The sequence below is a fragment of the Typha angustifolia genome, chromosome 9 (assembly GCF_048772165.1).
Source record: "Typha angustifolia cultivar Huaian chromosome 9, ASM4877216v1, whole genome shotgun sequence".
Lineage (NCBI taxonomy): Eukaryota > Viridiplantae > Streptophyta > Magnoliopsida > Poales > Typhaceae > Typha > Typha angustifolia.
In genome coordinates this window covers 9,109,532-9,132,878 of record NC_133247.1, presented here as the reverse complement: position 1 = coordinate 9,132,878, position 23,347 = coordinate 9,109,532, and the positions used below count along the sequence as shown (strand labels likewise).

General features: G+C 37.7%; 1 protein-coding gene across 7 annotated transcripts; it reads right to left on the bottom strand.

Moving 5' to 3' along the window:
- Positions 1-16,963: 16,963 nt before the first annotated feature.
- Positions 16,964-21,893, bottom strand: LOC140767158 (upstream activation factor subunit spp27). 7 transcript variants are annotated; one of them, XR_012105548.1, is made up of 4 exons: positions 21,674-21,893; positions 17,471-17,603; positions 17,297-17,391; positions 16,964-17,227 (listed from the first exon to the last, which is right to left on the bottom strand). XR_012105548.1 is itself a non-coding variant. In XM_073106976.1 (3 exons), exons 1-2 carry the CDS (start codon positions 21,839-21,841, stop codon positions 17,475-17,477), a joined length of 297 nt encoding a protein of 98 aa, XP_072963077.1. In that variant the 5' UTR covers positions 21,842-21,893; the 3' UTR covers positions 16,964-17,391; positions 17,471-17,474. The 7 variants fall into 7 exon arrangements, 3 of the variants coding, with proteins under 3 accessions (XP_072963077.1, XP_072963076.1, XP_072963075.1); XR_012105547.1 differs by having other exon boundaries at positions 17,476-17,603; positions 21,674-21,890; XR_012105546.1 differs by having other exon boundaries at positions 17,297-17,603; positions 21,674-21,892.
- Positions 21,894-23,347: the final 1,454 nt, after the last annotated feature.

Below are 23,347 nucleotides of genomic sequence, written 5' to 3'. Positions count from 1 at the left end.
ATTTGACCTTGCTCCACTATTCTAACTATATATTTCAATCCGAATATCTGATTGACTTTAATCCAAAATCATTAGATCCGAGACTTTCGAGATTACTATCTCTCAAAATCTCATAATTATCCAACGGACAGATCGTTCCAAATCTGACTCATAATAATAATGTACCAATATTATATATCATATTTTTGATAATAATAAAAATTACTCTAATATGGTCATTATCTCGAAATCATAATAGTCTTTAAAATAAAATAATTCATAATTATGAAGATAATAATTTCTATCAACATATATCAAAATGTAGTATAGCAAAAAAACAGTGTCAAAGAAGGTGATCTTTAATTATATTATTTTTGTTGCAACGTCAAAATAATTTTTCTTTCACAATATACTTTAAATAATAAGCTTGAAAAATTCATCGACTTCAACAATAAACTAGTATTACTCCATGCATATTAGGAGAATTTCAAAATGATATCAACAAAACATACACCATTGACAAACTAGTTATACTTAAGATAAACGTAATGTTTTAAGATTTTTCATAATATGATATAGCAGCACATATCAAGTAAAATGGTATCAACAATATTAAAACTCAACAAAAGCTTTCGAAATGCAACCATAATATGTAGTAAAATCTAATCATTTAAAAAAGGTGATTAATAATAAAATTTTGGTTACTGATTTTAACAAGACAATTGAAAATATTTGGAAGTAACGTCCCCATCCTTAACCTCATTCACCAGAACCTTGCTTTGCCACTTAGAGACTAATTTATCTAAAGAGAATGACACATCTCTGGTTCAAGAGAGCTAGGGCATGACTAGTGGCCTCACAGAGAGGGGCATTTATTAATAACTAGCAAAAGAGTGTCCCAGTTAAATATAACTTATATTATTATGTCATGCATAGGGGAAAAGAGAATATAAATATCCAATCTTTAATTGCTACATGATAAACTTTTCACATGCCGTTCAATGACTGTAACATACCTATAAGATTTCACAAGTATTATTAAAATAAATAAACATCATCTTATTTGGATCAAGGGGAGAAATAAGAGAAAAGAAAACAAAATTAGCAGTACTTACTATCAGCATATGTATATTAGGGATAATTACAGCTAGTTCCTGAACTGTTGCCTATCTCTACGTTAACCCCCTTATTTATTTTCATGACATGTTGAACACTAACTATAAAATACCTTTGAAACGCTCATTACATTAGTTACCTACTAAATTTGTTATTAAAAAAAATATGAGTGTCACGTGATCAATTTTAGACTATATTAGGAGCATTTATTCTTATTTTAGAGAAAAATATGAGGTTAAAATGATAATTTGATGTTTTCCATTTTAGTCAGGTGGGTGAGAGGTTTATAATTTAGGAGATCAATGTATACCAAAACAAGATGAAGGGTGAATATAAAAATAAGCAATATTTCAAGGGAAGGGATCTTAGTGTAATTAATGTATATATAACATTAGGTAATGTAAGATAACCAGAAGGTTCAAAAATAGTAGTAATAGACCCAGATTGACAAATGTGAAGAGATCAATTTCCAGTCTGAAGTAGTGGCAAAAGAGGTGTGTTTGTATAAGAAGTAATAATACTTCTTAAAAGCAGTTCATAATATGATCTTGTTTCTAGTATTTGGGGCTGTGCATCTTAACCTTCTATTTTTGAATATTTATATTATGTGAGTTTCAATGATGACGTTTTCAAATATACTTGGGTTTATCTCATTCATCATAAATATGAGATTCGGTGAGTTTATAAACTATTTGCCTCTATGATCCACAGTATATCAGCATTTTACCTCTGTGATCCATACAATATAAAAAATGCATAAAAGTTTATATGCCTAACTGTGCCTAAAAGTACACCTCTAGATATGCATTATATTTTCTATTTTCATGACACATTTTTTCGCAATCCTGTTCCTAGTCTCGTGAGAGAAAAAGATTGATGCAACCCTACAAAGAAGATAGATCAAATCTCAATTCATTGATTCATGCATGAATACTAGAGTAAAGCAAAATCTCTCTCATAATGTTCTTACGAATACCACAAATAACTCTTTTTTCCTCTCTGGCTTGGCGACTTTTTGGCAATTCTAAAGGAAGATGAAGGGGGCTTTTGGAGCAGGGGTTCCATAAGTGACCGACCTTCATCACTGAGACCGATGTCGATGGCCTCGAATAGAGGGAGCTTGGACTAGGGCTCCATCCCAGATTTGAATGAAGTGTTGCCAGGTGTAGGGGAGCCCATGCGATCTTGGGCTTCGATGGTTGGAGGATCCTCAAAGAACTTCCACAAACTTGGGCCCATCTCGGAGGAGGTTCTTTAGAAGATTAAAGATGAAATGGATGACTGTGTTATACTTGAACCATAAATCATGGAGAGGTGTAGAGAGCTAAGTGGAACTTATTGCTATTTGGTAGGTTCCCTGGTACGGCTATTTCCATTGATTATCTTAGGGCTATTTTGGCTATTCAATTACATGACCTCTCGATAGAATGGTGGGAGCTGGAGGCTTTAATACCATTGGTGGTAAAGTTTAGTCGCCCACTGTGGGTGGATGAAATGACCTTGGACAAAATCAGGAACTACTTCGCGCGGGTTTGCATAGAGATTGACTTAGCTAAGTGTTACGATTTAGCTAGATAAGGATTGGACTTGACTAACCCATCTTGAAGGAAATAACTTTTGCTTTGGAAGATTAAAGATTTCTGGCAGTCGCATTAAAACGCCAGAAAGTCGTATGTGAACGCAAATTCAAACACCTGCATACGTTTACAAATACAGAGAATGTCTTTAGTGCACTCGAACACATTTGGCCACATTCGAATGCCTACACACGTTCGCAAAGACAAAGAATGTATTTAGCGCGTTTGAACGCATTTGAACTATGTTCGAACGTGATTGGCAAACTGCATTGTTTTAGGGCTATCTTTTGATTGTTTTGCTTACTAGGTTAGCCTCTAAATATGTGGAAGGCAATCTAATTGAACATTTTTGATGAATTATTGAAGTTTTACCTTCCTATACCTCTATCTTCTTTCTCCAACGACATCCATCATTGGACGTCGTCTCCGTTCCCCTTCAATCTAACCATGCCCCCTCAAGAATCGGTCCACCCTCTACCCCTTCGTCTAGTTTAATGCTCTACCGCACTATCGCTGCCATTGTCACCTTCAATACCTAACCATTATTTCCTCTTCCATTAATCACGTCCATTTCGCCATGTGATTTCGGTTGCGTTTGATCTCTTACTTCAAGAGGAACAACTTGTCAAAGTCTCAGATCTATTGGACAGCTAGATCATCCACAGTTCTTCTCGAAAGTTTTGCTCTAGATCAAAACCGAGATTGATCTTGAGTTTTTATTTGCAACTTCATCAAGCCAAATTGTAACAATGTTATCAAAGCTAGGCTGACCTTGGAAGTACCATTGATGACGACGACTCGAGCAATGATTATTAGAAGGCAAACAGAAGATCTAAACGTAATGGAAGGTGTAAACATTGAAACACCAAGACATGAAGCATGAAGAACAGATTTTTCCTCGGAAAGTCCAATGACTGTGGAAGGACTCGTGTCTGCTTCAATGGCTGCCTTGGCACCGATCAACATGATCTTAGTAAAATTGGTGAAGGCCAGTGATGAGAACATGGAAGACCACTACGCCACTCGCGAAGTGATTCGTGGATTGATGTTGGAACACGGCGAGACCTCAACACATTGGCGTCAACCATCGGGTCTGGCTAGCCCTACGATGGGTCACGTCATCCACAATAATGAGCCGCTCCTTCCACACCCCATAGCACGAGAGGCCGCAGCTAACCCTAGACCAGTGCAAACTAAGGAGAACCCTAGGGCTTAGGTGCAAATTGAGGAGAACCCTAGGGCTTATGTGCAAACTTTACATGAAGATGATGAGGAGTGGATGGAGTATGACGAGACGAAACACTGGCATGATTTTATGCAGTAGAGAAGGGATGCATATCGATAGCAACAACACCCTCCCTCGAATAGGCCGGGCCAAGGCTACAACCGTTACGATTCAACTAGTTATGACTTTTGTTTATTTTTTTATTTTAGAAATAACATTTGTTTTGGAAGAATAGGATTTCTCGCAGTCGCATTCGAACGTGACTTCCTGCATTCGAGCGTGACTATCAAACGCCAGCATACATTTGCAAAAATATAGAACGTGTTTAGGCCGTTTAAACGCTTGCACATGTTTGCAACGACAGAGAACGTGAATGCGCGTTCGAACGCAATTAACGAACTACATTATCTTAGGGATATCTTTTAATTATCTTAGGGTTATCTTTTAATTATTTTATTGATAGGTTAGCCTCTAAATATGTGAAAGGGAACCGAATTGAGAATTATTGATAAAATATTGAAGTTTCCTTCTCAGAATAACCTCGTACCAGCGGAAGACTCTTTACGAAATCTATAGAAATGTCCTCCCAAATACGGTCCAGTATAGATAAAGGCTGTAGTAATCAGGTCGGTTTCAAAGTGGTTGCTTTAGCCCTTTGACAGACTTCGCAAGCACAGACAAAACTCCTCACATCCCGTCTCAATCCTGGCCACGTGCAACTCTGAGATATCCTGCAATAAGTCCTCAAGACACCCTCATGACCAGCTTCTGGAGTTTGGTGAAAGTGCTCCAACAATTTCTGCCGCAATCCGTCATTTGCGGGCTCTCGAATGCATCCGCGGTCCAGCAGCAAACCGCCTTGATTCTCCAACTCGGGATGGTGCTCCGGATCATCCATCACCTCCTACAACAATTTCAAAATATCTGGGCCAAATGTACATGTATATCTCAGCTCATCAAGGAAGGGAAAGGTAAGAGATGAATAGGCTGCAAGCTCGGCGATATCGGGTTGGTGGGATAATGCATCCGCCACCCTATTTTCCGTTCCCTTCTTGTATTGAATTTTATAATCATACCGCAGCAATTTTGTAACCCATCGCTACTGTGCCGGACTGTGTATGCATTGTCCCATAAAGTATGGAAGGCTCCTTTGATCGGTTCGAATAATGAATCGTCTACTGATCAAATAAGGCCTCCATTTTGTTACCGCATGCAGAATTGCCAACATCTTTCTCTCATAAGTCGATAATTGTTGAGATTTTTGTGATAAAGCCTTGCTAAGATAGGCAATGGGACGTCCTTCTTGCATTAGTACAACTCCTATGCCAACAACCGATGCATCACATTCCATAATAAATTCTTTGGTGAAGTCCGGTAGTGCTAGAATAGGTGTCGTCGTCATTGCTGTTTTTTATTTTTCAAAGGCTAAGTGGCTTCATCCGTCAATCTAAAAGAATTCTTTTTCAACAATGAAGTGAGAGGAGCGACGATCTTGCCATATCCGACGATGAATCAACAATAATAACTAGTCAGCCCTAAAAAGCCTCTAAATCCAGTGGTAGTAATAGGAATAGGCCAAGCGGTCATATATGCCTTTTGAGGATCCGTCGCTACACCATCCGCTGAAATGATGTGGCCTAAATACTCCACCTTTGGTACTCCCTATAGATATTTGGACTTCTTAATCTCCAATTGGTTTTGCTCTAACAAATTCAGCACGTTCTCCAAATGCCGCCAATGCTCCAATTCGGTCCTACTATACACCAAAATATCGTTAAAAAAAACTAAGACATACCTTCGCAAGAGAGGCCGAAATATATCATTCATGAGGCCTTGGAAGGTAGCTGGAGCATTAGTGAGACCAAAAGTGATCACTTGGAACTCGTAATGCCCGTCTAGATTCCGAAATATAGTTTTGTGTACATCCGCCGGGTGAACTCTAATTTGATGATACTCGGCTTTCAAGTCAAGCTTACTAAATATAGTTGCCCCTACAAGCTCATCCAGCAACTCCTCGATAATCGAAATAGGATACCGATCCTTAATGGTAATAGTGTTTAGTGCTCGATAGTCAACACAAAAACGTTATGTCCCGTCATTTTTTCGCACCAAAAGCACGGGGGATGAGTATGAGCTATGACTTGGTTGTATGAGGCCTTGTTCCAATATCTCGGCTACCATCTTTGAGATAACTTTTTTTTGCACATGTGGATATCGATACGGCCTCACATTCGCCGGTGCAGTCCTGGGTACAATCTCTATACGATAGTCCGCTGCTCTCCTCGATAGTAATTCCTACGGCTCCTCAAACAGTTCAGAAAAGTTATCTAATAAATTAGACAATTCAATTGTAGTACCTAAACTCGTTTGAGGCTCATTTTCTACTAGTCCTAACTAAAGAAGATAGACGAAATCAAACGCACCAAGCAGCCCCACCATAGGCTGCATTGTAGGAATCGACGAAAACCGAACACCATCAAGCCACACATCTTTGTTTCCTTTTTTATATTTCATACACATGCTCCGGAAATCAAATGTGACGAGTCCCAAACTTTGTAACCACTGAGCACCAAGGACAATATTCGCTCCTCGTAGTGCCAACGGATACAAGTCTACGATGATGTCGTGTCCTTGCACCCGTATACCGACTTGGTGACACAAGCTCTCCGTCCTAAGCTTCGTGCCGTCTCCAATAGCAACGTCAAACCCTGTAGTCGGTTCGGCATCCAAACCCAATCTCCTCACTAGCCTCTCGTCTAGAAAGTTATGTACTCCCTAAATCAATGAGGATGTGCACACAATGCTTTCTAACAAGTCCATCTACTCGTAACGTCCTCGGCGCGGAAGTACCCGAATATGTATGCATCGATATTTCAGCTTGGATATCTTCCTCAACGCCCTCCACAACGAACTCCTCATGAGTCTCCTTTGGACACTCTCCATCATCAACTACCTCATCATCCTCCTCAGGACCATCAATAAGCATCACACACCTAATCGGTTTAAAACACCGATGATCAGGGGCAAAACGCTCATCACATCGAAAGCAAAGGCTCTTCGCTCCTCCATCTAGGCAGGTGTGAGAGTTCGAACAAGGGGTCTCGTGCCTCTTCTAACATCAAAAGAAGGTCTCAAAGGTGGTCGTGGTCTAGTAGTCGCAGCCGCTATTTTTAAAATTGTAGAATTTTCAGTCGGCATTCTAGGTGTAAACTGCCCATCTCGGTTGCCCCAATTGGTTTTCGCTGCCATCTTTAGAGCCCTATGCTTTTGTTTCATCCTCACGGCCTTCTCAAAAGCCTCCTCAAAAGTAGTAGGACACAGAGTACGAACATCCGCTTGTATCTCCCCTCGCAACCCTAAAATAAATGTACTTATTAATGTACATTCAGGCCACGGTGGCTCACAACTACTAACTCTTTCAAACTCAGCTTGGTACTCCAATACGGTAGTCCTCTGAATCATCTTGCTTAATATGGCAGCAAAATCTTCATATGTCGATGTCCCAAATCTGCGTGTAATCCTCCTACAAAAATCAACCAATCCGATAAATCCACCACCACGAATAACCGATCTATACAAATGTAATGCCGTTATTTGGAGGTGGAAGCTTGCCATCTGGACTTTTGCATCTTTTGCTGTACCTTGACAATCAAAATATTGTTCAACTTGAAACACCCAATTTGTTGGATCACCGCCTTGGAATTTTGGAAAGTCCAAACGTGCGGTTCTCCCCTAAATAGCATTGTCGGGTTCGCGAAAGATCTTAGATTCAGGTCTAAACCTTTGTGCATGTTGATCACCTTCTCTAAATCCTCGAGCACGTCCATCACTAACTCCATAGGGATCAATCTCATCCTCATAATGCCAATCCTTCTCATCGACGAAGCGCACTAGTGCTGCACGCCTCTCGGGTTCCACCACCGCCGGTCTTAGGTTTTATAACGGAGGTGGAGGATGATGTGTAGGCATAGGTAAGAGGGGATCATTGACACTCATATGACGCACTTGGACCTATGGGGTATCGGTTCTATGGGATCCCACCACTGGTCCTTCTTGAAATTCCGTTCGTCGTCGAGGAGATAACGAACCTAATCGATTCACAACATATTCATTGAATTCATTATAATCCTTTTGTATGTTGTCAACTCTATGCAACAGTGTTTGGAATATGCCTCTTAGTTCATCCATATTTGAACCCATGGACGTTGGTTGACTTAGTTCTACCGTGGTCACTCCAAAGGAATCGGTCTCACGGTTAGGGTTATCGTTGATCGAGTCTTCTCTTATCAGTATGCTCTCTATTGGTCTCCTTGGTGATGTCATCTTCCTTGTTTCAACTATTAATGGAGGTCTGAGGTTCGCCTGCTCTGATACCAATTTGATAGGCTCTGATACTAATTGATAGGCTCTGATACCAAATTGATAGGCTCTGATACTAATTGATAGGCTCTGATACCAAATTGATAGCTCTGATACCAAATTGATAGGATCTGAAATCAAAAGATCGGCTACGGAACAATTCTTTAAGATCTACATTTATTATAGGAAGCAGTCCGCGTAACTATGGGAAAATATTCCTTAGATATTCTCCGGTAGTCAGAAAATTACGAAACCAATTGAGTTCGATTCATAACCTCCTAATCTGCAACTTTCATATTTACACCCTTTGCAGATTCGAACTATAACAGGGATAAAAACACGGAATAACGTGGATGATGGTGGTGGTGACGGGTGAAGTAGATTTTAGGGTTATGGATATGTATGGAGATGATGGTGGATTGGAAGTGATTAGGGGAAGTAGACAAGGGGAACGAAGTGGTCGAGATCCCAAAGAAGAGGAGTGACTCGACAGACGAGGGAGATTAAAAAAGGGAAGAAATTTTGCCAACAGTAGAGGTGGAATGATGGTGAAGAGGTCGGAGGGAGGAGTCTAGAGAGAAGATAGGAGGTAAGAAATTAAGAATCCAATTGCATTCTAAAGTTGGTTGCCATCCACATATTTATAGAGGCTAGCCAATAAGTCTTAAAACAATATGAAATCCTAATTCTAAAGGATTTCCGTTGATCGCGTTCGAACGCACTCAAAAAGCCCCTTCTCTGGATTTGTGAACGTGACATAGAGCGTTCACAAGGGCGTTCGAATGCGACTCCACCTGTGTTCGAACGCGACCTACAGAAATTTTATTTCAATGAAAATAAACACCTAATGCAATAAAAAAAGATCCTAACTAAGTGTATCACACGAACATCCGCTTATATCTCCTCTCGTAGTCCTAAAATAAATGTGCTCATTAATATCGGTTCGGGCCAAGGTGGCTCACGTCGATTACTAACTCTTTCAAATTCAGCTTAATACTCCAATACAATCGTCCTCTGAACCATCTTGCTTAATGTGGCAGCAAAATTTTCATATGCCGCTGTCCCAAATCTGCGTGTAATTCTTACAAAAGTCAGCCCAACCGATAAATCCTCCACCATGAATAACCGATCAATACCAATGCAATGCCGTTCCTTAGAGGTGAAAGCTTGGCATTTGGACCTTTGCGTCCTCCGTTGTCCCTTGACAATCAAAGTATTGTTCAATTTGAAACACCCAATCTGTTGGATCACCGTCTTAGAATTTAGAGAAGTCCAAGCGTGCGGTTCTCCCTTGAATAGCATTGTCGAGTTCGCGAAAGATCATTGATTCATGTATAAACCTTTGTACATTATGATATCCTTCTCTAAATCCACGAGCACATCCATCGCCATCTCCGAAGTGATCAATCTCATCCTCAAAGTGCCAATCCTTCTCATCAACAAAGCGCACTGGTGCCGCACGCCTCTTGAATTCCACCACCGTTTGTCTTAGGTTTTGTAACAGAGGTGGAGGATGATGTGTAAGCATAGGAAATCAACTAACATGTCGCACCTAGACCTATGGGGTATCGATTCGGTGTGGTCCCACCGTTGGTCCTTCTTGAAGAATCGATCGTCATCGAGGAGATGACGAAGCCGATCGATTCATGACATATTCCTTTAGATCATTGTGGTCATTTTGCATTGCGTCAACTCTATGCAGCAATGTTTGAAACATACTCCTAAGTTCATCTACCAAACCCATATTCACACCCATGGACGTTAGTTGATTCGGTCCTACCATGGTCGCTCCAAAGGAATCGGTCTCATAGTTAGGGTTATCGTTGATCGAGTCTTCTCTTGTCAATATGCTCTCTATTGGTCTCCTTGGTGATGTCATCTTCCTTGTTTCAACTATTAATAGAGGTCTAAGGTTTGCCTGGCTCTAATACCAATGATAGGGTCACAGAACGATTCCCTCATGATCTGAATTTATTGTAGGAAACAGTCCGCGCAACTGAGAAAAAATATTCACCAAATATTCTTCCGTAGTCATAAAATTATGAAACCAAGTGGAATCAATCAGTAACTCCCTGATCTATGTTTTTTGTATTTACGCCCTTCATAGATTCGAATTAAAACTGGGACAAAAACATGATATATTGCGGATGATGGTGGTGATGATGGGTGAAGTGGAAGCTAGGATTATGGATGATAATGGAGATGAAGGTGAATGCGGTTAAGGGATATAGACGATGGGAAAAAAGTGGTTGAGATCTCAAAGAAGAGAGAGGAATTAACAGTCGAAGGAGATTAGAAGTTAGAAGAAACCTTGCCAACGGTAGAGGTGGAAGGATGGTGAAGAGGGAGGAGGGAGATTAGGGTAGAAAGATGATAAAGAGGCAACAAATCAATATTCCAATAGCATTATGAATTTGGCTGCCATCCACATATTTATAGATGCTAGCTAACAAGTCGTAATAATAATAAGTAACCCTAATTCTAGAGGATTCCCACCGATTGCGTTCAAACGCGCCCGATCAAGTTTGAACGCACAAAAAGCATTCTCTATATGTGCAAACACGATGCAGGAGTTCGAACACGGTGTTTGAACTCGCTCGACCATGTTCGAACGTGCATTATGCGTTCTCTGTATTTGTAAACCTGATGTAGGCGTTCGCAAGGGCGTTCAAACGTGACCTTTCTTGCGTTCGAACGCAACCTATAGAAATTTTATTTTAATGAAAAGATCCTAACTAAATGTATCACGGAACCCTAAAGGAAGGGGTCAAGTTAGGTAATTCTAATAGTTCAAGAGGTCAGTGTGTATTAAAAAAAAAGTTCACGGGATCATTATAGAAATGAGTGATAGTTTAAGGAGTGAAAATAGAATTATCCCTAAAATATATAAAGAAAATATACATAGATCTTGCCAGCTCCTCCATAGACTCGAGGGTCATCTGTTGATCTAAAAAATATTTCCACCGAAAGATGGTGAGCATAAAATCTAGTTAGTATACATTTCTACAGTCTAAAAATAGAATAAAGAAGGATGTTATATGATACAAATGTATGCCAACATAGTTATAATAATATATATACAACATATTCATATTAATAGCTCACATATATTAATAAAAGAACATATAATATACATCATTTAAACTATCAAATCATTCATATCAAGTTCACACTAAGTCATAGCAATAATTATCATAACATGCTCAAAGAGCTATTTACCACATAAACAACATAGACTCACACATCATCTCAAATGAGGAGGGATGAAAATCTATTAGTAATGCCGCTTGTACATATTTGGCAACGCTGCATATGACCGATTATTTATATCCACTAGACTAGGGACCCTAATTGTAAGCCCATATCATCTCACATAGCAAAATCATTGCATATAGCGAAATCATTGCATATGGCGAAATCATCATTTATGGACGAAATAAAACCACACTACTCATAGACACCATGACCCCACATCATCGGGTACAGTTAGGTTTATGACCCCTACCTCCTAATTATAATTTTAGATCATCTAGTGTCTAGTCTCCGTACTAGGCAGTGTTACTCCTACTCAAATCAATGCATGTGAAGCCTAATAGATTCTTCCTTACCTCACGACCATTGACCGATATAAATATATGTAATAAATATACACTTTGCCCCTCAACCCTAGACTGAGCAGGTAAACGGGCACCACCGAGATGAAACTTAACTACATGGTGATAAATGCAAGTGGTGCAGTAATTAATATCATCAATCATAAGACATGTACATCGAAGATATTATAATCAGAAATGCTCCAATAATCCATGAATAACTATAAAATAGTAAATTAAAGATAATTAAGTTGAATAGTGAATAAACATCTACATATGTATGATATGAATGCAATAAACTCATTATAAAACATTACTTTAATATTACACTATTCCTAGACTGAGAATTCACTTACTTGACATTGCTTCCAAATTTAATCAACTTTAATTGCGTCACGAATCATCCTTGCACGATAATGAATCTACCTCGTTAATAAAAGTAATATATATAAGCACAAACCTATCTAAATTAATTAATTAATTAATCCATGGTTAGCTATTATGAGTTTGGGGTATATCCACCTAAGAATTCTTATTTTATTAATCAAGTAGAGTTGGTATATTAATTATGACAGTCTAACAAACTATTAAGAGTTATTAATAAGTTTAATTACACTAACACCCCCTAAACTATAGGGTAATATCGCAATCACCTCCTGACGTTTAAAACTCTACAACCACACCCCCTAAACTAATCGAGTATTACAGTATTATCCTTCCGTTAATATAAAAATATTTTATATTAGGACAAAATACCATTCTTCTACCTTCATTCTTCTTTTTTTATTCCTTCATTTCTTCTTCTTCCTCCTTCACCCCATTCCAAATCTCTCATATTTGGTCAACCCCAACCATTTCCTAAACCCAAAACCCTCTTCTTCATCAACCCAATCAAAACCTAAACTCTTCTTCCTCAACCCCAATTCAGAACTAGAACATAATCCATCTAATAGAGACAATTCCTAAGCTCATAAATAACCACTAAAATCAAAAAAATCAATTCACAAAGAGTCTCTAACCCCATCTATTCTTCATAATTAGTGGTACACTGTTTTACACTTAAGAAAAGCACAAAGTAATTCACCATCAATCAGACCATCCTTTCCCTTCCATTTTGGCCCAAAGATCTCTAAAAGTCATTTCCCTCCATTTTGGCCCAGTTACTCTCCCCCATCCGAACATCCTTTCCCCTCCCTCTCCCAAACCCACCGTTCCTAGGATCTAATGCTCGAGCACGAACCACTCCACCTGAAATCGCTCTAGCAAGTCGAAAGCCATCACTGTCGTGAGAGTATTGAACACGGTTGATTAGTTAGCGCGTTTGTGAACCAATCGATGAACTCAACGTGGTTTAGATTCACCTCATACTTGTTGAGTGTGACGACTCATAGGGTGAGGGATTTGGTGGTCCAGAGGATTCATCATACCGAGGTATTCGAGTCGCTGACAAGGTGGTAGAGCGGGAGCATGAAGTTGACGATGAGGAGTGTAGCCAAGTCGCCAAGTTAGGCACTTGTGAAGGGTAAAATGGGTATTATGCATTCTCTCTAATAACAACTAATACAAATATAGAATAACATCACAGGGACAAAGATAAAAGAGTAATCGATCATTTTTCGTTAACACCAGCTCTGTTACATCCCCTATTAGTTTAGGGGGTGTGGTTGTAGTATTTTAAACGTCAAGGGGTGACTGCGATATTACTCTATAGTTCAGGGGGAGTTAGTGAAATTAAACCTTATTACAATAATTATCATCATGATCAATATTCCCCTAATAATTGCCGATTAAAAGTAAATTAAAAATAGACTGCATTTAATTAACTTATTAAATATTAAATCATGTTTATTATGATTATAATTTATTAATATTGCTTTATAACAATTATTATAATTAACCAAAATTAATCTCTAAAGAGTATTAATAATTCAGACTCAAGCTGACAAACCAACTACACACCACCACCCCCTCCTTACCCTCGAAAGAATGCTTGTTGAGAGAAAGAAAGAGAGGTGGCTGCCGATAATCACCATCATCGATAACTGGGCCGCAAACCTATCGGCCCCTCTCTCCGGCCAGGGGAAAAGGCACACGAGGTGCCAACTGGAGACGAAGCCCGATCAACCTAAAAGAAGGAAGTTCAATGGCGACGAGGGAAGTGAACCGGCAAGCGATAGGGGAGACCAAAGGGAAGGCCAAACAAGAAGGAAGAAGAGGTCGAGAGGAGCATGCACGATGCATGGGTGAATGATTAGGGTGGCCGACGATGAGGGGGAAGGCTCCTCCATGATCCGCGGCCATAGAGTTGGCCTACACCGTCGCTCGAGCTACGAGAGCCTCGAAACAACGTGCTATTGGCTTCCCTTTATGGAGGGGAAGCTTCCTGAATGGCCAAGGAGAGAGGAAATCAGCCACAGTGATCGGAAAGATTGGCTCGGAGCCAACGAAGGGAGTCTACCATGTGTAGTCTCCACTGGGAAAAGGAACGACCATCCAAGGACATCACCGGCTAGAGGGCGAAGAAAGGGAACAATTGGGACTGGTGGTAGGAAGCACAATAGAAAAGGAAAATTAGGAAAACATTAAATATTTGATTAAACTCAAAACTACTCATACATATTTGAAAAGGATGGGCGTCCTCCGACGGCGCTCAGGCATGATGGGAATCAAAAAGGGGCACGTGTCTCGCACATCCGCGCCTTAGGCAGGGCATGTGCACACACCAAATTTTATTTTTTCTTTTATTTATTTTATTTTATTTTATTTTTAAAATTTTTTTTTAACTTGGTATAGGATGTTACAATACTACCACCAAAAAGAAAATTCCGTCCTCAATATTAAAAGATAAACCTCCACTAGAGCAAAAGTCATGGATAGAAGAAAATTTAAGAATAACACCTTACATAACATCCTGAATTATATATCTAATCAATTCACCGATGTCGTCTCGAGCATGAATACACTTTAAGGGTGTCTTTATTTCTTATTTTAATGTTTAATTCATTGAAAAAAATAAGTTTTTGGTATGTCACGTTCGAACGTGGATAGAGTGCGTTCGAACGCGCTTGTGAACGCCTGCATTAGGTTTACACATACAGAGAATACAAAATGTGTGTTCAAACGCGCCTACGAATGCCTGCATCGCGTTCGCACATACAGAGAACATAAAATGTGCATTCGACGCGTTTGAACGTGGTCGGCGAAAATCTATTGTTTTAGGGTTAATAATTGCTAATTTTGAATTGTTTGATTAGCCTTTAAAGGTGTGGATGGCAACCATGGAATCATTATTAAATGAATTGAGTTTGGCCTTGTCTCCTTCGTCTTCTTCTCTCCCATTCTCTCGTTCCCCGGCGTTGTCGCTTTTAGCCTCCCTCGATTGGCCTATCACCCTAATCCCTTAGGGGCGGCCCACTCCTCCCCATTCTTCCAATCTATCTATCACTTTGCCTTAACCCTTCCATCACTCATAACCCTTCGATCTCCACGTACCCACCGGTGCCACCCCATTAACATCGAACCACTAACCTTTACCAACACCAAGGATCTCGTGTCTCCATCCACAGATCCTAAGACGGACTCCCTGATATTCATCCAATAATCAGACAATATCTCGAGATCCCACCATCCGATTCCCCTGAACTTGATTTGTTGGAAAGCTCTTTTCCAGAGCTACAACATCAAGATCTCACGTCGATCCGACGACGGCATACTTCGGGATCTATTTTCAAGGTTCCGTGTCAGATCTTGTTCAGATCTGAAAATCGGAAATAGATCAAGCCTTGGCCAAAAGGGGAGATCGTATCATTCCTCCTGTAGTCGTCCTCCTCACTCAGGTGTACTCTCTATAGGTCAACCCTATATCTGCTTCATTTATGTCCCTTTTGCCTCACTAGTTTATCAACCTTCTCCTCCTGCTAGTACTGAAAGTCCTGCCAATCTCAGCGTACATCATCTTCCTCAAATATAGAGCTAACAAGTTATATATGACCCAAGGATTCTTTTTAATTATTGATCTACGGGGGTCAAATTGGATAGGCTTAAAACACCAAGGGTTGCACTAGAAATAATATAGAACAAAAATGAGATAATATGTGATTATTACGGTGCCTTATAACATTAGCCTCCGTTCACTCAAGTATAATTACTTACTCCAAAATAATAACTAAATATCATAATAATTTCATTCTAGAATACAAATATTTTTCATCAAAAATTACAGTTTATACCACATACTATCCCAATTATTAATTCACTCTTAATATCTACCCTTATCAATCTGTTTTATATCAAATCAAAAAGTATTAATGATAATTTAATAAAAAATAAAACACAATTTTCTTATCTTTTTTTTTTACTTTATATCACATAAAAGATAATTATTACACTCTTATTTCAGAATATAAATAAAGATAAAAATAATTATTTCTAAAATAAATACCTTATTATAAAAATAATAAAGAGAAACACCTATTCTAAAATTGATATTATTCCTAAAATAAATGAGGCCTTAAAGATTACCACACACTACTTAGCTTTTACCAAATCTAATTATATATTATTATCATAACTATAGTGTTTTAAAACTTTGGTCTTTTTTAATGTATACCCCTCAAGAGCTCCTTGTTACCTAATCTAATAATATTTTATTATAATAAATTTAGTGTTTTAGAACTAGGGCTTGTTTGCATTTACAGCCCTCAAATCCTCTTTGTTTGCATGTATACCTTTTAAATTTAGTAATTGCATGTAACTGGGATAATGCTCAAATGATTAAAAAGAGGCACTCAAATGGTTAAGCAGTTGCATGTTGCACGAGCGTTCTTAGATTTGAATCCCACTAACATCCGTTTAACTGGAATGCTATTAAGTACCAAATATATATATATAATTACATACATACCCTTCAAAACGTGTTATTTTTGCATTGATACCCTTCTAGTTACTTTTTACAATATCTAAACCTCTTAATAGATGAAAAGATAAAGATACCCTTATAACTAATAGTAATGTATGGAACGAGAGAATAAGGATAATTTTGTCTCCTTACTGTTAAATGGATCAAAAAGTAAAAGAAAGATATTAAAGAACGTCTATAAAAAAACCAATATATATAAATGTCAACTTTAGAGGAAATACATATAAACAAGCAATTTTAAAGGGTATACATGAAAATACAAACCTTAAAACTTCACAACACCATTAAGCCTCAAGACTTGTCACCCTGTCTAAATTGACCTTGATGCAGGACATAAATTAACATTTTTTCGATCACGTAACAACAAAAGCGAAAATGTAAAAGAATCCTTTCAAGAAGTCCTGTCTTGATAGCATGAGAGATGGTAATATAACTTGGCTCTTAAAGTACCTTGGACCACCTATAGACAAAAATATGGTCAACAGCATAGCTTTTCAGTTGAGCAGGTTTAAATGATATTGAACAAAACCTGTACGAAAGAAAAAACCAGGAGTGTCATGGCCAAATCTTTTCCTTTAACTACTAGGTGCGTGGGCATCTCGTCGTAGGATCTAAATAGTATACCTGTAAAGGTTTTAGTTTAATTACTGGCTCGAAGGGAAGTCTACCGAAATCCACTTTATATTTATGAAATATTAGATACCCAACTATTTCGAGGCTTTGGGGAAATGGAGCTTGATCAGCATTGGGAGCTCTGCAAGTTCAACCTGAGGCTTGCCTAGCAATATACTCTTCAACTTGTCATCACAATTGACGACGTTCCTATTATTTGGATCCTGCAAATACAAAAGCATTCACTATCCAAATTTGTATAACTTCTAGTAAGTCTAATAGATGCAGCACAGTACAAAAGGCAGGATGCTTATAAACAGATACAAGGGAAATGCTACAACAATAAGTTTAGGAATAAGAATAATCAATAAACTTGCAACATAGGAAAAATAAGATATGAGAAATTTACTTTGATAACCCAGGAGAATCATACAATATGTGAGAATCCCAACTTACAAAAGTATGAAGAGCACAATCTAACTCTTATGTGTGACAAGTAAACATTTTTGCACCCATTCTTCAATAAGGAAACAATATAAAATGCAAATATGAATAATAAAATCATCACACAGGTTTACTTTTCTGGAGCTCAACTTTATCTTGTTTTTCCTCTTATAAGCACTTTAAATATGAAATATACCTAGCTCCATTTCTCAAAAACAAAAATCTCTCACTTTGATCAGATTATTCTCCATATTTACAGGAAATTAGACGGACCACTCATTTGCTTTGTAGAATGAAAAATTCCACCAAAACACTGACTGCAACTTAGTGAGCTCACAAGTTCCACAAAATAATCCTCTGTTACGTGCGAGAAACTTTGCACGAAAATTTAGAGGGTCACCATCAAGTAAATAGATAATAGCAAAATTCATTGAAGCTTTTAGTGGATCCTTGTAATCTTTGAGTTATGTTGTCTATGAGACACAATATTTGATGGAGAAAGACTTAGATATTGATGCAGTGGAAGTGGCTTTGGCAGATTAAACCAATTAAAGAGCCCCTCAATTCAGAGAATCCCAACAATTTCAGTTCTTCCTTTAGGTAGCATTTTAATTTCTCAACAGGTTTTGTTGCTTTCTAATCTGCAACTGCTATTTAAAAAATAAGAAAACTGCCACTATGCAACGTCAAGATAGTGACTGACCTTCCTTTTCTTTGTTTTTATTCCTTACTTCACCATCTATGTTTCCTCCCTCAAAGAATATCTAAAACTGAAGAACAGTTTTTGCTACAATGTTTTTGCTATATTTGGAAAAACTAGAAGAAGAAAGAAAATATATTTGTTCCTGATTTCTCAAGAAGTATTAAAAATGATGTCAAAGCTCCCTTCATTATATTTTCTTCTTTAAAGACAAAAAACAGCAATGGAATCGGGATCATGATCAATCTCTAGAAGAAATAACATGTATCGACTGTATTGGTCACATTGGCTGCCCATATCATATCGGAATATATTTAATTATGTAAAATTTTAAATACTATTTAAAAACACAAAAAATATCTAAAAACTCATAGAAAAATGAGAAAATAAAAATATGAGGCGTAAAACCTTAAAAAGATATCACTCAGAACCATGATGAATTTCGACCTAAATTTAATAAATTTATATGCTACCATTACAGAATAATACAACAGCAAGAAAAATGTGACTTAAAAAGTTGGTGAGAAAGAAAGAGAAGAGAAATGAGAAAAAAAAAACTCACTCGAGCTCACAAGGGCTAACTAGATCAACCTCTGGATGAGCTCAATGAAATATAAAGAGTCTTGTGCGTGTGAGAGATAAAAGATAAAAAAATATAAACTTGAAAAGAAGACAGTTGGGGGTATCAATTACTATGTCTCTTAGGTTAGATAAAAAATTAGCTTCAGCGGAGTTTTGGTCCATCTAGTTGATACGGGTCAGAATTGAGATCGGCCGAATTTGAGAACCATGATTACAACATACTCATGCATATCTCTTCTTTAAAATTTCTACAATTCATCATGAAGTAAAGGCTTGTAACTCATAGAAGCTACTCAAAATATTATAGGACCATACTAAACATGATTCATATATCTACGACGGAACTACTCATAATACTATGTAAAAGTTTTACTTCAAAAGAGAAAGCAGGTTCTTTGTCAGCGTTACACTAGCTTCAAAAGGGAAAAATAGCATATATGATTACATATCATGTATATTAAGTACCATTTGAGATATTGGTTTGAGATTTTTGAGCCTGCAAACATGACAATGGCGATATACTGATCTCCAACCGAACATGAAAAGGCATGGCAAGTTTCACTTCTCACTACAAACCATCTAGGGTACCTACTATGTAAGTTTGAAATCAGAAGTCCCAATGGAGGTGGAGACGTCATAAATGCTCCCACCACACATTAGTACATCAATGACCACCAATCATTACCACCATTTCTCCCTCTCCTCTGCATATCCCCTCCACCCACTACCACCAACCACCTATTTTTTCTCTCACCCACAACCACCTCCTCTCATTCTCTCCCTCTCTCTAGTAAACTGAATCACCCTTATCTATACCACCTTCTCCTCTTTGTGATTTTATTATTTTATTTGTGATTTACAATTTTACTGTGTATAATTGAGAATTAGTTTGTGAAATTGTAGTTTGATTATTTCATTTAAATTATTGCGTGATATTTATGTTTGTGGCATTTATGTTCACTAAGAAACATGTTGATTAGATTAGTAGCATAAATTAAATTGCTAGACTGCATAATAATGCCCTTATGCGCTATGTGGTGGGGTGACCATCCACATGCCATGGCGCTTTTTGAAACATTGACTTTTATTGATAAATTGCATATGTGGCAGCATATGCACCTGCATACCACATAAGCGCTATGCGGTGGCTTGACCACCAGCATACCACAAGGACTTTTCACAACATTGTTGGAAGAGGGAAAGAAAGGCTATTAATGGGCTTCTAGTTAAAGAAGCGAAAGAGTTTCTACCTGTGTTAAGATCAAGTAAATTGATCACTGATTGGAGAAAGATATGGTGAAATAGAAAATTGATAAAGGATGTTTTTTCAACAAGGTCTCAGTACAAATTTTTAAAAATCCTTCAGAAGTAGTCAATTTTCTACCCTACTATTTGGAAATTGAGTACCCTCTGAACATTCATGCTATTCTTTTCTTAGTAGTAGTATATCATAAGAAAATATTGACTAGCGATAACTTGCTAAAAAGTGAATGGTTGGTTATGATAAAGTGCTTATACTGCAATATATAAGATAAATGCCAGCATTAGATTCTTCAATGTGAGAATGTTCTTCAAATGTGGAAATGTATGGAAGGAAGGAAGAAACAAAGAAGCAATTTATGGAAAGATTTGATAGTGTTCTTTAAAATTTATAGATGAGATCTTTTTTAAAACAGTATGGCTAGAGAGAACAAGATTGCCTATACAAAAAATAAAATAAAATAAAAAATAGGAGCACCAAGTGAAAGCCATTGGTCTATAACAATAAAACCTTATTTTCATCTTGGGCAGCATCACAGGGCAATAAATAAGGAGGACAGAACTACTTCTTCCAGCCAATAGTTTGCAAGACCTGATCTATTTTGATGAGGAAACTTAACTCTGTATTTGCTGTGTCAGATCTGTACTGTAATGTTAAAGCTAATGTAGGTATGCTATATTATTTTGTGGAACTGGATCATTTCATAATGGTTGACTGTAAAAAACCTATAGCTATTGACTTTTTGCAAGAAACAACAGCCTTCTTTAATAACAGGAGGGTGACATGAAGACATGACCACTTTTTACCAAAAGGAACAAAATGTTTGTAATTGAACTCTATTTATGGCATCAAGTTCACCTCAAATCTTCGGAAAACTATTTCACAATTTTATTCCTATCGATTATGCCTCAGGATCTAAAAAACAGCAAAGATCATCCCTCTCTCTCTCCATGTCGGAGCATACAATTTACGAAGCCCATCTCCAAATGATTCAAGTCCAAAGTCCAAATCAGTTATATCTCTATCTAAATTTTTTTTTATTGCATGCATGCCCCCTTTTGCATAATCTATAATAAAAGACATCTATACACAACTTTCGACGTTTTGAGGTAGTATGTACATGTAACACAACAAAAAATAATGAGAAAGAAAGCAAAACCCTATACCCTACTCTTCTATCGTTTCATGCATATTACAAAACCATTGGAAAGGAAAGAACAAGAACAAGAACAAGAACAAGAACAGCAACAAGAAGAAGAAGAAGAAGAAGCAAGAAGTCGTGTTTGAGGAATTAGTGGGGACGGTACCTGGAGATTGTGATCCTTGATGTAGGACCAGACGCGGATGAAGAAGCCGAGGTGAGACATCTGGGATTGGCCTGCGAATTCCCGCAGAGTGGAGGGCAGGTTGGCCAGGTCGATAAGGCTGGCTACCTTCTTCGGGCAGTCCCCCGTCACTACCTTCTTTAACACCATCCCTCTTTCTCTCGCTCTCTCACCCTCGCAGTGAGTTGCAGCGAAAGCAAAAAAGCGGAAGTGTCCCGGGTAGGGCTGTAAATGGGTCGGATTCGGATCTACTCTGATCCCCTCACTTTGTCATACTGAGAGGTATTCTCGGTATGACAAAGTGTAAACATTTTCATCCAGTGGAAAAGTATTTCCAAAGTATAATCTATTTTTTAAACTATTTCCATAACTATTACAGTATTTTTATCAGTTCAGTATCACGTACAGTTCTGAGGTGATTTATTAATACACTATAGGCTGGAATACTATTCTTTTCTATATAAATTATCTTCCTAGAAAGCGATTAATAATTTGCTCTCCTGCAAGATATACTAATATGCTGGAAAACTTTTTTATAGTATAGAAAACGTTTTCACAAAATATAATTAATGAATCTCTCTCTAAAAAAAGCGATTTATAAATCACTGTCATCATCATCGAAAGCAGTTATGATACAGATAATATTCTAATATAGATCGGATTCTAAATTTGTTATAGTCCACCTATTTGGCACTCAGGACGATCACTTTAGTACAAATTACAGAATATTGAAAGTTCAAAGATAGCTATAACATTAAAACAATACCTAAACTTTTAAAGAAAAAAAGAATCTAAAAAATTGAAATGATATTGTCAAACATCAGGTAGGTCAACCCATTTGTTATTGTAATATCAAAAAATAAAGAATAATATGTCAGGACTAAAATCTTTACCCAGTGCTAAAACAAGGAATGTGCATTCTGGTATACATTCTTTCATTCTAGTGTTCATTCTTGCTGTCAGTGTTGCACATCATAATGGTGGTGATGCTTGGAACTTGACAGAATATATTAAAAGATGCTTGGAACTTGACATTCTTTCATCGGTATGGCTCATATCGTTGCACAAGGAGATGTCACATAAGGAAAGACCGGAGAATGAGTGATATCATCTAGCCATTAGATATTTGTATTATAGAAAAACTTGGACGAGAAGATCCCGGTACACTAATTGGAGATCCTGGGACACTAATTGATTCTTTCTCTTTATACTTGATTATAGCTTGTATTTATTATTATTTATATATGCTAGTAAATTCAATGTTCTCTATGTGGGAGAACAAACACCAAAGTTATCTGTCTCTGTCTTCATGGTATCAGAGCCATAAAACGACAACGCCTTCATCTTCGATCCTTTGTATTCTTTCTCCCTACTACTCCATGACTAATCCCTCTCTTATTGTTGGAAATCTCTTCACGCTCCAACTTGAGCTAAATAACTATCCACTATGGCGGGAGAAAGTCCTAGGTTTGGCCGAGAGCCAAGAACGACGAAGTGCTCATGCCTGAATTCCTTCCAGTCAGAGAAGGCGCAAGCACTGATCAAAAACATCCTAATCCATAATACAGTGCTTGGAAAGAAAAATAATCGTCTTCTGCGCATGTGAAAAAGGTTGGCACACTCTCTGAAGAGACATTAAGTCTTGTTCTTGGTATG